The sequence below is a fragment of the Pyrus communis genome, chromosome 16 (assembly GCF_963583255.1).
Source record: "Pyrus communis chromosome 16, drPyrComm1.1, whole genome shotgun sequence".
NCBI lineage: Eukaryota > Viridiplantae > Streptophyta > Magnoliopsida > Rosales > Rosaceae > Pyrus > Pyrus communis.
In genome coordinates, this window is record NC_084818.1 from 10,564,256 (window position 1) to 10,577,816 (window position 13,561).

Sequence of the window (13,561 nt, forward strand, 5' to 3'; positions counted from 1 at the left end):
CCTTCTCATGGAAGGTATACAAGCAACATCAACCAAATCTAGCAAAAAGCCATAAAATAATTCAAGTCTAACTACTCTAATGAACTATACTGCAACTTTAGCTCTATTGCCCACGAACACTGACACCTCATCCTTGTTTGACACCCTCTTACTAATGTACCCCTACAATGAATTTGTACATGAATTGTCGCACTAGTATCAAGCCACCAGGTATCATAAGATACCTCAATTAAATTTGATTCAAAACAAATTGAAATTTTCTGTACCATACCTTTGTTTTTCTTGCTTTCTTTATTTTCCTTCCAACGTTTATACCTAATGCATTCCTTATTCTGATGTCCAACCTTTTTATAGAAGAAACACTTTATACCAACAACCCTATTAACTTTTAAATGGTTGTGACCCCTATTAACCCTTCAAGCACCTTTATTGTTGTTTCTTTGTGGAGGGTTATTTCTCTCACTTGAAGGATATGCAAGATCAACATGTTGTACTGCATTGACTTGTTTCTTGTTCTTATATTGGCGAATGTTCTGCTCTTCATGCACACAGATGGCAATTAGCTTGTTCAAGTCCCATTTTTCTTTCCAAGCTACGTAAGTACTCTTCAATACTCAGGGGGTAAGGAATTTGGGGCGAGATGAACTAGAAAGGGATCATCAATCTTAATGTTAAATGCATTATACTTTGCAGCTACATCAACCATTGAGAGAATGTGCTCTCTCACATTACCACCAAGGTACTTAGTGGTTATAAGGGTGTTTATAAGGGTTCCAATTTTAGCGTTCTCAGATTCCTTGAACTTGGCTTCTATGGAGTCAAGATATGCCTTAACATTATCTGACTCAATGATTGCTCCTCAAACTAGGTTAGACATCGATCTTTTGATTACCAGCAGCGCCATTCTGTTAGCCTTAACCCATTTTTCATATTCATTCTTCTTGTCTACAGTTGCATCATTAGCAGGCTTAGCTGGTTCACTCTTTCTTAGAGCTAAATTGAAATCCATGAGCCCTAGAGCTATTTCAATATCTTGCCTCCACTTCTTATAGTTGGTTCCATTGAGTATTTGAATTGAATTCAGGGAGCTAATTACTGAAAGATTTTCAAACAAAAATAAGCATTCAAGACTCTATATTTGGTATAACTGAAACAACTCAACCTTTGTTTGGCATTCAAGTTTAATCAATATCAATGCAAAGTATATAAGTTGCATAAGTAATGGTATAACATGAAAGCCATCCACCTTTGTTGGGTAATTAACTTTCACAGCTCATGCATCTTACATTCTTCCACTGAGCTATTAGTAACCGAACCAATATAGATTAGTCACACCTTTATTTAGGAATATAACCTTATTGTTATGGCTACTGACACAAGCTGATCAATCAGACCTTGAAATTTTAGCAATTCTTGAATGATTGAAATGAATTTGTTGTATTCCATTCATCCAATTACATCTCAAAAAATATTGATCAAATTATAACTTTCAGCATGTTATGAACCTTAAAACTTTCGATCATTAACTTGCTCAACAATCAAGATTCTGAAGCAAACAATTCTTTAAGTTTTATATAGGCCAAAATTAATCCTTATACCAGTTATGCTAAAATTGATAGTTCTAGGGTTTATGTGAATGCGTGTCTGGTACAAGAAGTCATCATGGTACTTGTTTGCAGTATATGAAGTTAAGCATATATAACTCAGTTCTTAAACCCAGTCGTGATTTTTACAAAGATGCATGAATATGTAATCAGACATCATATGCAATTATTAAATATAGCTGCGGAAAACCAGGATCAAATCTTGAGCAAAATATCAGTTCATTCACATGCCTTTGAACTTGCATGCATGATGTACGTTTATTCTTTATGGATTTTAATTGCACAAACGTTGGCTCTGATACCAACTATTAGACTTAATACATTTATGTAATATTAAAACACCATTGTACTAATCTTGTGAAGACATCCTTCAATGCACAGCTAGAACTGAAGCTGCAGCTAGCACACCAAAGCACCTAGAACTAGAGAAGGATCTTCTGCACACTCACCACGACTGTATTACGTGAACCTATTGGGAGTTCTCTAAGTATGTGTTTGGGTGGTGTATGCATGGACCTTCCCTTGGTATTTATACTATTACAACTCTAGTGCACATTCCCATAATCAAGCACTAGAATTCCTTATTGTACAAGGATACAATCTACCAAATCTTAGTCCTAATAGGATAGTATCAAGAGCCCTTATTCTCCAATTATAACCGGATTATATATCTTACTTGGAGTCCAAGTTATAGCTTATAACTAAACCCTAATCGTACTTACATTCCACATCAATCCTTATTAACTATGTTGACCTATTAGCCGTTGGATTAGAGTCTAACATCCAACAAAAACGTGTAACTTTAATACGAAACTCAGATGCTTCGATTAGTTGAATAACTTCAGTTTAATCTAATTAGAAACCGCATAAATGAAACCAAATTAAAATATTAAAGAAAACAACTGAACGAAATTGGTCACTTCTTATTTGGTTTGATCAAGTTACAAGTTTAAGGTCTAAACAACATTGATATGATGTTACAATGGTTTAGTGTGCAATTTGATATCTAAGACGTGGAATCGAATTGGAATTGTGTCTATCCCTTACGCTATATATACTAACCAGTTGTTATTTTAAAAATAATTTGGCTCACTTTATTAGAGAAGATTGATACTCTAACGTGTTGTGCTATTAACACTAAACTAATGAAGACAAACTATTTTGACGGCTTTCAGTCTACCACGTTTGTAGTTTTGAAAGGTTTCAATTTTGAATCTCATCCCACATTGGTATTACTTAATTTACTTTGCTCTCCTTTCCTATATATTGTTGAATTCTTATCTCAATCTCATTACTTGTGCTACACCTATAGCTCTAAGTGTTGGCATGTCTAAACTAAATGAAGACAGACTACTTTGACGACTTACACTTTACCTCGTCCTTAGTGTTGAAAGGTTCCGATTTGAATATCTCATACCACACTGGTGTACTACATTGCCCTCATTTCCTATATGTTGAATTCTTATCTCGTTCATCCCTACTTGTGCTACACCTATATCTTTAAGTATTGTGTTGTCAACACTAAACTAGATAAAGACGGACTATTTTGACGACTTATACTCCTTGTTCTTAGTGTTGAAAGGTTCCAATTCTGAATACCTCATACCACATTGTTGTACTACATTGCTCTTCTTTCCTATATATTGTTGAATTCTTATCTCATTCATCTCTATTGTGCTATATCTATATCTTTAAGTGTTGTGCTATCAACACTAAACTAAATATAGACTACTTTGACGACTTACACTCAATCTCATTCTTTATGTTGAAAGGTTCCATTTTTGAATACCTCATCCTACATTGGTGTACAACATTGCTCTCCTTTCCTATATACTGTTGAATTCTTACCTCGTTCATTCTTACTTGTGCTACGTCTATATCTCCAAGTGTTGTGCTCTCAACACTAAACTAATAAAGACATATTGCATTGACAACTCACACCTTACATCGTTCTTAGTTTTGAAAGGTTCCAATTCCGAATACATCATCCCACATTGATAAAAACAAATTGTCACATGCTTAAGACGGTTAGACCTAATTTGGGAAAGAAAAAGGAGGTAAAAAACGTTACTTGCATCACTAGCTAATTGCCGCAGTTGCTCATGTAAGCACAAAAACTCTCAACACGTTGCAATCGGTAATAAAACCCAAGTCTATGCCCACTTCTGTGTACACATCTCCGCAGAAAACAACCGACTTAACGAATCGGTCTCGTTCACAAATTTTGCAGAGAGGAAAAAGTATCGTGGTTGTAGCTTTCTTGGCCACAGACTGCAATTTGCAAAAAGCCCCTCTGAAATTCGAAACAAGCAACACAAAAGGTACCAAAAGCTCCAAATTCAAGTGTAAAATACACAAAAATATAATTTGATATCATGATCATATTAACTAGAAAGTTTTCAAATTATGTTCAACTTGATAAAATTTAATCAAGGTCCTCCTGTTACCGCGCAAAAGATTTTAGATTAGAGTTTTATATAAATTTTCCACTTTTTGTAGTTTTTATTTTTTAAAAAATATTATTTGAGAGAAGTTTTTTATGCATCTCTGTTCTGAGCTTGCAGGGGGTTAGCTTGCTGGCATTGTTGAACAGTCTGGAGCTTGATTCAATGGTAATGCCTTTTCTTTTTTGGTTTGAAATCTGATTAAGATTAATGGGTTTTGGTTAATTTTTTGTAATATTGTTTGGAATTTGATTAACTTGTTTAGATTCTGTATTGCTACTTTGATGAAGCATGTGTTATTTTATTTTGAACGATGCTAGATATGATGATGTTAACTACAAATTAAATTATGCTGATTAACTTGATTTAACTCATTATTTTTCTGTTGTTTCATGAGATTGTAATTTTGGGTTTTAGGCACTTTATGCTCTCTTTTTGGGTTGCCAAGATGGTATCTTTGTTTTTCCAGAATTAGTTGTTCTATTAATTTTTCCTAATTTAGGTAATTAGAGATGTGTTTTATGTTCTTCCTATTTAAAAGATGAGTTTATGGATTAATTCATGATCCTTGTCATTGATTCATTCATTTTTATTGTGACATGAGTAGGCCACTTCACAACAAATTATTAATCTCCATTGATTGAAGTGAAAGATGGATGGTATTGAGAACTTCGTCGATAACATGGCTGCAAATCGTGTAGCAGTAAGGAATGAAAAGCTCAAGCCAAAGGAGGTTGATCCTTTTCACAATGTAGCACTGGAGGGTCAAAATCTGCCTGAGTCACCGGTGGTGTCCACAATGGAGGGCAAGGATTTGAGTAGATGTGTAACTTCTTCATCTGGATTTGAGCCCCGCTGGTCTGCAAATGGCATGGGGCAGGTGGTGGAAGAATTAAAATTGAAACGTTATAGGAAACCAGACTCAGGTTCTAGTCAAGAATGTTGGCAAGACCCAGATCCGGCAGTAGCACGAGGTTTCAGAAGTAAGAATTTTCGCGGAGATTCTACTTCACTTGGCAATGATCAGAATCTGTTGAGAGTAAGAGGCGAGCTTAGAGAAATGTCTCCTCGCGTAAGGAGTCTGAAGCCATTGTCAAGCAATTACTCTGAGCAGGAGGCGGATAAACTGTCTGCGTATTTAAGGGCTGAGGACAGCAAGATTATGTCAAACAATATGCTTAGTATTGCCAAGAAGCGACTGAAGACCCAATCTACAAATAGCAATTCTCAGTTACTTGTAAAGGAAATGTCAAAGGGAAAAACAATCAGTAAATTTCCAGAACCTTATGGTGGTTTTGGTAGTCAGGTTGTGGGCCAGAATGATTTAAAGCCCCATATTGGTTCTGAGGTAGCTAGTGATGCAGAGTTGAAAGCAAATGCCAACAATGATCGGCTTTCTTCACATGTGAAAAATCAGTCTGGCACAAAATCTAGCAGTTATGGGATCAGCTTGAGGGAGTGGCTTAAACCTGGGAGTCACAAAGTCGATGTAGCTGAAAGGCTGCTCATATTTAGGCAGATTGTGGAGTTGGTTGATTTTGCACACTCTCAGGGTGTTCCCTTGCAAGACTTACGACCATCGCGCTTCATTTTGTTGCCATCAAATGAGATTAAATACACAGGTGCATCAGCCATCAGAGAACCAATCAGTATTGTGAACCAAGATTTGATTAACAAAAGGCAATCCGAGCAGGATGTAGATGCAGATGCTGAACGTATTTTAGGTGGAACACAGATAAAAATGAGTGAAGGTAATGAGGACGAATATTTCATAGCTGGTCCAAAAAAAATTGAGTTTGGTGAACTCCAGTTCCGAATGAATTCAAGCTACCAAAATAAATTGGTTGCAGTACAGCAAGGGTCAACTTCTGTAATTGTTCAGTTGGAAGAAAAGTGGTATACCAGTCCGGAGGAGTTCAGTGAGAGAGGTTGCACGCTTTCTTCAAATGTCTATGCCCTTGGGGTCCTTCTTTTTGAGGTGAGAAGATATTTTCCACTGTTTCGACGAGTTCTTTTTTTGAACTGTTTATTTTTTGCTTTTGACTTCAATTGTTCTGTCTTCCGGGTTATTTGACTTGTTTAGCCTGTTCATGACAGTTGTTGTGTCTCTGTGACTCATGGGAGGTGCATTCCGCATTGATGTGGGATTTGCACGATCGGATTCTGCCACCAAGTTTTCTTTCTCAAAATCCACTCGGAGCTGGCTTTTGCTTATGGCTTCTCCATCCTGAACCTTTGTCTCGTCCAACAACTAGGTATCACCATCTGCAGTTCTCTAAATTACTGCCTTCTGCTATTTTTATTAACTGCCATAAGTATGAAAAATCGGTACTTTGGTAGCATTACAATATTAATCATATAGTGGATGTTGACCTGAAGGTATGTCCCTTATTTATGTTTAATGGCCAAATTTTGAAGTTCTTATTTTCCCATGTGCTGCAGAGAGATCCTGCAGTCTGAACTGATGGGTGGAAAACAAGAATCGGCTTCTTGTGATGATTTCTCAAAATCTGCTGATGATTTTGATGCAGAATCAGAGGCATTACTTGGTTTTCTCAGCTCATTAAAAGACAAGAAGCAAGGTCATGCCTCTAGGTTAGTTGAAGATATAAGATGCTTAGAAGAAGATATAAACAAGTTTGGAGGGAGGTCCTTATTAGGAATATCCTCAGATGTTTCCTTAGCACACAAGGAATTTCATAGCAACAGAGAACAGGGTTCAGTGTCAAATATGATTGAGACGCAATTGATGAAGAATATCAACCAGTTAGGGGATGCTTATGCTTCCACAAGATCCCAGATGAGGCTAAAGAAAACTGCTCCAGTAGCACGCTCTGATAAGGAGGTGTTAAACAATCGATACAGTTGGCTTCATGTGCGAAATGGTAGTCAGGATTCAAGCACCAACCAGAAATCAGGTGATCGGCTTGGAGCCTTTTTTGATGGTTTAGCCAAGTTTTCTCGCTTTAGCAAGTTTGAAGTATGTGGGACATCAAGAAACAGAGATCTTCTAAACTCTAGCAATGTGATTTGCTGTTTGAGTTTCGACCGTGATGAGGAGTACATTGCTACTGCTGGAGTTTCAAAGAAAATTAAGATCTTTGATTTTGATTCGCTTGTAGACAATTCTTTGGATATCCATTATCCTGTAGTTGAAATGCCACACAAATCTAAGCTGAGCTGCGTTTGCTGGAACAACTATTTTAAGAACTATCTGGCTTCATCGGATTATGATGGAGTCGTACAGGTGTGTGTTTTTTACCACAAATTTTCTGCCTAATAGCACGTAAAATTATGTAAATTCAGACATAAATCGAATCATGCATGCCTGTGCGATCTTTTAAGTCACCATCCTGTTTTATTTACGAATCAAAAATGCCGTGTTCATTTGTCTTCATTCAGATGTGGGATGCAACTACTGGTCAAGGATTTTCTCAGTATGTAGAGCACCAAAGGAGGGCTTGGTGTGTCGAATTCTCTCAAGCTGACCCAAAGAAGTTTGCTAGTGGAAGTGATGACTGTACAGTGAAACTATGGAGCACTAATGATGTATGCTCTCGTATATGTTTCTGAATTTCACCTTACCATGCAAGATATTTTCATCTTCATGACCTCGATTATCTTTCTGAAACTTTTTCATCTGTTTATGCAGAAAAAATCAACAGACACAATCCAGAATGCTGCCAATGTATGTTGTGTTCAGTTCTCTGCTTGCTCTTCTAATCTCGTGGTTTTTGGATCCGCTGATTACAAAATTTATGGCTATGATCTTCGGAATACTAGAATCCCTTGGTGCACTTTACCTGGTCATGGAAAAGCTGTTAGCTATGTAAAGTTTGTAGATGCGGAAACCCTTGTTTCTGCATCTACAGACAACACTCTGAAGCTTTGGGATCTTAACCAATCTACATCAACCGGATTGTCTCCCAATGCCTGCAGCTTAACATTTAGTGGTCACACTAATGAGAAGGTTGGCTAATTACTCTGGACATACGACTTTCTCAGCATTTTTCATGTTTTGCATAGCATTTATCTGTAGTTCTAACTCGCCACATCTTGTCTTTTCAGAATTTCGTGGGTTTATCTGTTTCGGATGGATACATAGCATGTGGATCAGAAACTAACGAGGTACGAATTTGTTTATCTTCAAGTTTTGTCCTCCGGATATGAATTAATATTTTTCAATAATGGGTTGGTGTTTGAAGCATCCTCTAGCCATACCCTTTATCGTGTCATGTTGTATTGGAATGAGCATGTGATGGCGAAGGGCCTGCGTAGTGTAGGATTTTTCAAAAAGATATGTTCCTAAGTGAATAATCCCTGACAAATGAGAAACCTTCCAACGCTTGCTCCAATTTTAACTAATTATAATTGTTCCGCTCTCTGTGCTTTTCCCTTTACAGGTTTATAGTTATTACAGAAGTCTACCGATGCCCATCACTTCACACAAATTTGGATCAATTGATCCTGTTTCTGGAAGGGAGGTTGGTGATTACAGCGGGCAGTTTGTCTCCAGTGTCTGTTGGAGAAGAAAGTCTAACATACTTGTTGCTGCCAACTCAAGTGGAACTTTGAAATTATTGCAGATGGTGTGATTGAAAGTAATCGCCCTCGATCATCTAAAGAATCTTTTCTGTCCCCATAATTCTTTTATTTGTTCGTCCTGCTAGGATGGCACTGGAAGCAGAACCTGGTCAGGTTGAAGATTACACTGAACAGAAATTCAACAGAGCCAACCATTCGCTCCCTGGATGCGTATAGGACTGTAAAAGATATCAATTAACGCGCTGCTGGTGACAAGGGAACTTCATGAAGAAAACAATCTACCTGTTGATAACTTGATACTGACATTTTTGTACTATTCGTTAATGTCAGAGTGGAATGGAATGCAGACATTCATGTAATCACGGGTACAGCAGCGATGTTTGAGCTGGTCTGCCTCCAAAACTGGAGGTTACTGAAGATCATTGTATATTAACTAAAAGGTTCCTCTGATTTCCCGGAGCGTTACCTGGAGTAGTTAATTATGAAAGTGGACAGAAGTTAGCAAGGGTAGATGAGCGGCGTTATCAAAGAATTTCTCAAGTTATATAGAACCTAATCAACCTGTTAAAGAAATTATTAAATGTACAGATATCAGTCTAAATGCTTGGAACTCTAAATTTTAATAGAAACTGTGCCTCTTCTAAATGCTTTGCAAAGATATATACAATCTCTTTTTTCGCCCCCAGCTGAAATGATTTCTGATTGTCTTTTGGTCTTGCTGTTAAGCGGCAATATCTTGTCAGATATCATCACTGTTGAAGTCTCGCCTGCACTGTGCTCGACGGATGCCCTGAATAGATCATTCCTTTACAGAGTGCAAACCTTCAAGCTACCATGATTGGAAGGGTCTGCCACATTTTATATGTAATGTACTAAAGGTAAGCTCTATATGACTCGAACTCGTAAGTTTGTACCCGACTCTTTGTAAAGATATCGCGAAGGATCTCTGAGTTTCTGCCCATTCATGGTGTATGTATATCTTGTTCTGACTGTGAAATGAAATCCCAATGCTCTTGCAAATCTTGCCCTTTACTTTCAGGACGTAAACAATTTCTTCTTCCTCCGTCTCTCTCCTGGTATAGAGTTCTTTCTGTACATTTGAGTTTTCGTCAGCAGAGATATTTGTTTTCTTGAGCACATTTTACTTCTCGGAGCAAGCTAAACTGTTCCTATCTTGAACAGTGCTTCTCTTATGTTCGTCTGAGAAATCCACAAACTGAAAATTAGATGGAAGCTTTGATAAATTGTTGACACAATGTGTGACATATCAAGGTCTAGGAGAGTTCAGAATCTGAGACATGTCCCGATTTAGTTCTCCGTATTCTTGGACTCATTTCCATCAGCTGGCTTTCTGAACCTAATCTCAGACTAACACTGCGGCCACAAGGGGTCATCTGTGGAGGTCTGGACCTTCCTCTTGGTGTTCCTGTGTAACCGAAAGAAAGATCGCATCAGTTCACATGTGCGTATTAGAATTAATCCTGTTTTCTTATTGACCATAGCATGTCTGTATGCTACACTACTCTCCTTCTCTTATTTTTTCATGATTGTGAATAAGTTGTAGGTGTTTAATTTGTGTCTTAAAAATAACCAGGAACAAATGAGTTGTGTGGTTAGGGCAACCTGATAGTCTGTTGGCTTTCACATCTGATGATTTCTTCAAGAATGGAAGTTTCTTTTTCACGCTATCAGGCGAAGAGAAACTCTTCCTTTCAGGTGTTGATGGGAACGAATCATCTGCAGGGACCACAATTTCATCCCCACAGATTGAAGCTCCGTCACTTCCCGATTCTGAAGTATCCTTCAGGCTTGAAGACGTTCTTTCTCTCTCTGCAATCCTATAAACGAACATTTGGAATGGGATTTGTGATATTGGTGATGGTTCAGAAGTACCCCAAGAAGGAATCTTTTTCAGAAGCCCTGACTCAATCTCACAGTAATCTACCATAGGAACCGGTGGGTCTAGCTGGCTGTTGTAATCAGGATTCATTGCAAGGAACCGTTTGATATAGCGAAGAATCCTGCAAATGGACGAGAAGCTTGGCCGTTGGTATGGATCACTATGCCAACATTTCTTTGTGAGGTTGGTCACATATCTAAGAGAGTAGAATGGGAACAGTGGCCTCTCCCCCGCCCTTATGTTTCGGCTCATCTTGTCCCCTTGGAGATGACTGTCCTCAAAGGGCACTTTCCCTGTCAGAAGCTCAAAGCAAACCATCCCAAAGCTATACACATCGGACTTTTCTGAGTACTTTTTCTCAGTACTTTTTCCTTGTTCTTGCTCTTCCAGAACTTCCGGCGCATACCAGATTAAAGGTAGGCTACCATTCTGATTTGAAGTGTTTTTCTGTGTGGGGCTTTTGACAGAAGTTAAACCGAACCCTGAAACCTTGGCTTGTAAGTAACCTTCTGTGGGGATGCCTCGTGTTTTGACAAGTATATTACTAGGATTTAAATCTCCGTGGTAGATTTTCTTCGAGTGGAGATATTCCATTCCTCTTGCAATTTGAAGCATCAGATCAATAGCAACAGGAAGAGAAAATGGAAGACGTTTTCGCGGGCCACAAATCTCTTTGATGTAGCTGCAGAGGTCTTTACTCATGAGTTCCATAATGAGAAAACACTCTTTCTTTTCCTCATCCGTAAACCCACAAAGGAAGTGCACTATGTTCGGGTGGGAAAGCGATGACAACGAAGAAATCTCTGGCAACAAGGTTTCTACTTCTCCAATTACATGTCTTGAGGCAAAGCTTTCACCCAACCATAGGATCTCCTTATACTGACTTCCACCCCCAAGTCGCCGCCTCACCTGGTAGTCCTTAGACCCTACCAGGATTGAACTAGGTAAGAGCTTCCCATTCAAATTCTGTGTCTCTGATCCGTCTATGCTTTTGAAAAGGAGATCTATGAGGCGTTTCCCGTACTTTGTTGAACCCGAAAGTTTCTTTTCGCGGATTTTATGCTGAAGAGTCCATCTATCTTCTTTGCTTGCTGATTCAAACCTATTGCAGAAGTCTTGAGTAATCAAATACTGCCTCCCAAACCTCCACTTGAAAAGTTTCCAATCTCTGTAGTCTTCTTTGTACTTATCCGCAAACACGGTTTTCTTCCTCTGTATCTCATCCTGATCCCAACCTGAAACTTCTCCAGCAATGTCAATCGCTTCAATGACGATTGGCATGCAGGCAAGTAGGTTATGGATGTGAAACTCAACGCAATCGGAGTTCTGATAGAGAGTGATGGCCTTAGCCCACCAATCCTTGGTTTCCAAGCATTGTCGAATGTAAGCTTCTGCTTCTTTGAATATCCTGTGGAGCTCCCTCAGCGGCTGCTCGAGAACCCTCCATTTCATGTGCTTCTCATCAAACCGAAGATTATGTTTCATCTCCTCCGCAATTGATTCGTACGCTGAGCTGAAGATATCGAGCAGCAGAAGGCACTGCCGCTGATTGATTTGGATGTTGTCTTGGAACACCATTAAGGCCTTTAAACTTCCCAAATCCTCCCCGATCTTTCGAAATTGCTCCATTTCACGATTCGACTGCGAAGATCCTGAAATGGAACCAAACGTATTAAACAAAAAGAAGCAAAAAGAAAACAATGATAATGGTCGAGGTATTATATGACTAACCAGGGAAAAATGGTTCGATCGAATAGGATATGTCAACCACCAAACATGCAAAATGTTTTTTCTTGCACCGCAAGGAACCCCGAAAAATTTTGCTTCTTCAAGAACAACAATGCGAAGAAGGACATCGAAGACGATGAGGGTTTCTGCCAAATCTTGTCGATGAAACAGCAGAGACAAACATACTCATCTAGGTTTTCTCAGCAACCAATCGAATCGAAAGCCGGATTATCCAACTTGAATTATTCTTCCAGCCAAATCCGGCTGATAGTTAAAAGAGAGTACCCAGTACGTGGAATACAGTTAAAATAACTCAAAAAAAGGGGTAAGAAAAATTGTACTCCAGAGCGAAAAGTCGAATCGAGCCTAGCAGATCAGTAAGAAAACAATGAGATTTTCCTGGAAAATTTTGGATTTGGTTAGAACGTGAAGAATTTTGGGAATGTTAAGTGTTGTTTGTGTGCGGTTGTCCTTCCAAGATTTCCCGCCAGCTTCGATGTCTCCGTTTCTCAATTTAGAAAGTGTGTTAACCGTTCTAACTGAATTTCTTTTTAAATATAATAAAATAAATAACGTTAATGTATACTGAATTTAGAGAGTTATTAAGTTCGTTCTAATACAATTATAACTATCAAACCAGACCTTATAAGACGTGATACGTGACCCAAGAAAACTCCAAAACAAAAATACCAAAATAGCATTTCATAATAATAAAGCAATTAAATTCGTAACTAGTTTACTTTTCCAATCGTTTCTAGCCACATGACTGAGTAAATCAGTGGTGAATGACGAAACAAACACAAACAGGAAGGACAATGCATGCACCGTGCGAAAATCATTTCCCAATCTTAAAACCACTTGCTTTGGATTTTTGAAGAGTGAACCTAGTGCTGTCCCTCTTGTTCGGAGGGGATTTGAACCGTGCAAGCCATGGTGGTGTTGAGTTTAGGAGTCTAATGGCTTTTGGTTTCATGGTGTAAAATATGATAACCTATTTTAAAGACATCTTTTACTCTGTTATCCGTTTGTGTTTTTTCCATCCATAAATTTCTTCTTTTTTTTTTCCTAATTGGCTAGTGATGAACTTTTTTTATATTCTTTGCTTTGAATCTCATTAATGACGAGTTAGATACTTCCTCATCTCTAAATGTAAACATATGGTTGTATCTAAAAAGAATATCATACTTATTTGTAGATTGGTTGCTGTCTTCCGTTTTGGTTCATTAAATAAAAAAAATATAAGGTAAATTACATAAAACTACCTCAACTATTGGGCCAGTCATAATAAGTTCATACCCCTTCTTTAAAACATTTCAATGTCATACCTCATCTTATGAATT

General features: G+C 38.1%; 2 protein-coding genes across 3 annotated transcripts; one reads left to right on the plus strand and one right to left on the minus strand.

The window, feature by feature from the left end:
• The first annotated feature begins 3,768 nt into the window (after nucleotides 1–3,768).
• On the plus strand, nucleotides 3,769–9,274 carry LOC137720103 (protein SUPPRESSOR OF PHYA-105 1-like). Of its 2 annotated transcripts, none has more exons than XM_068459115.1 (9): nucleotides 3,769–3,925; nucleotides 4,169–4,216; nucleotides 4,656–6,026; nucleotides 6,146–6,303; nucleotides 6,491–7,295; nucleotides 7,451–7,597; nucleotides 7,701–8,018; nucleotides 8,117–8,176; nucleotides 8,452–9,274. In XM_068459115.1, the coding sequence occupies exons 3-9, from the start codon at nucleotides 4,701–4,703 to the stop codon at nucleotides 8,641–8,643; spliced, it is 3,006 nt and encodes a 1,001-aa protein (XP_068315216.1). In that variant the 5' UTR covers nucleotides 3,769–3,925; nucleotides 4,169–4,216; nucleotides 4,656–4,700; the 3' UTR covers nucleotides 8,644–9,274. The 2 variants fall into 2 exon arrangements, with proteins under 2 accessions (XP_068315216.1, XP_068315217.1); XM_068459116.1 differs by lacking the exon at nucleotides 3,769–3,925 and adding an exon at nucleotides 3,969–4,038.
• A 452-nt stretch (nucleotides 9,275–9,726) lies between these two features.
• On the minus strand, nucleotides 9,727–12,122 carry LOC137719666 (uncharacterized). The gene is made up of 2 exons (XM_068458706.1): nucleotides 10,217–12,122; nucleotides 9,727–10,019 (listed from the first exon to the last, which is right to left on the minus strand). Exons 1-2 carry the CDS (start codon nucleotides 12,120–12,122, stop codon nucleotides 9,868–9,870), a joined length of 2,058 nt encoding a protein of 685 aa, XP_068314807.1. The 3' UTR covers nucleotides 9,727–9,867.
• Between the last annotated feature and the right edge of the window lie 1,439 nt (nucleotides 12,123–13,561).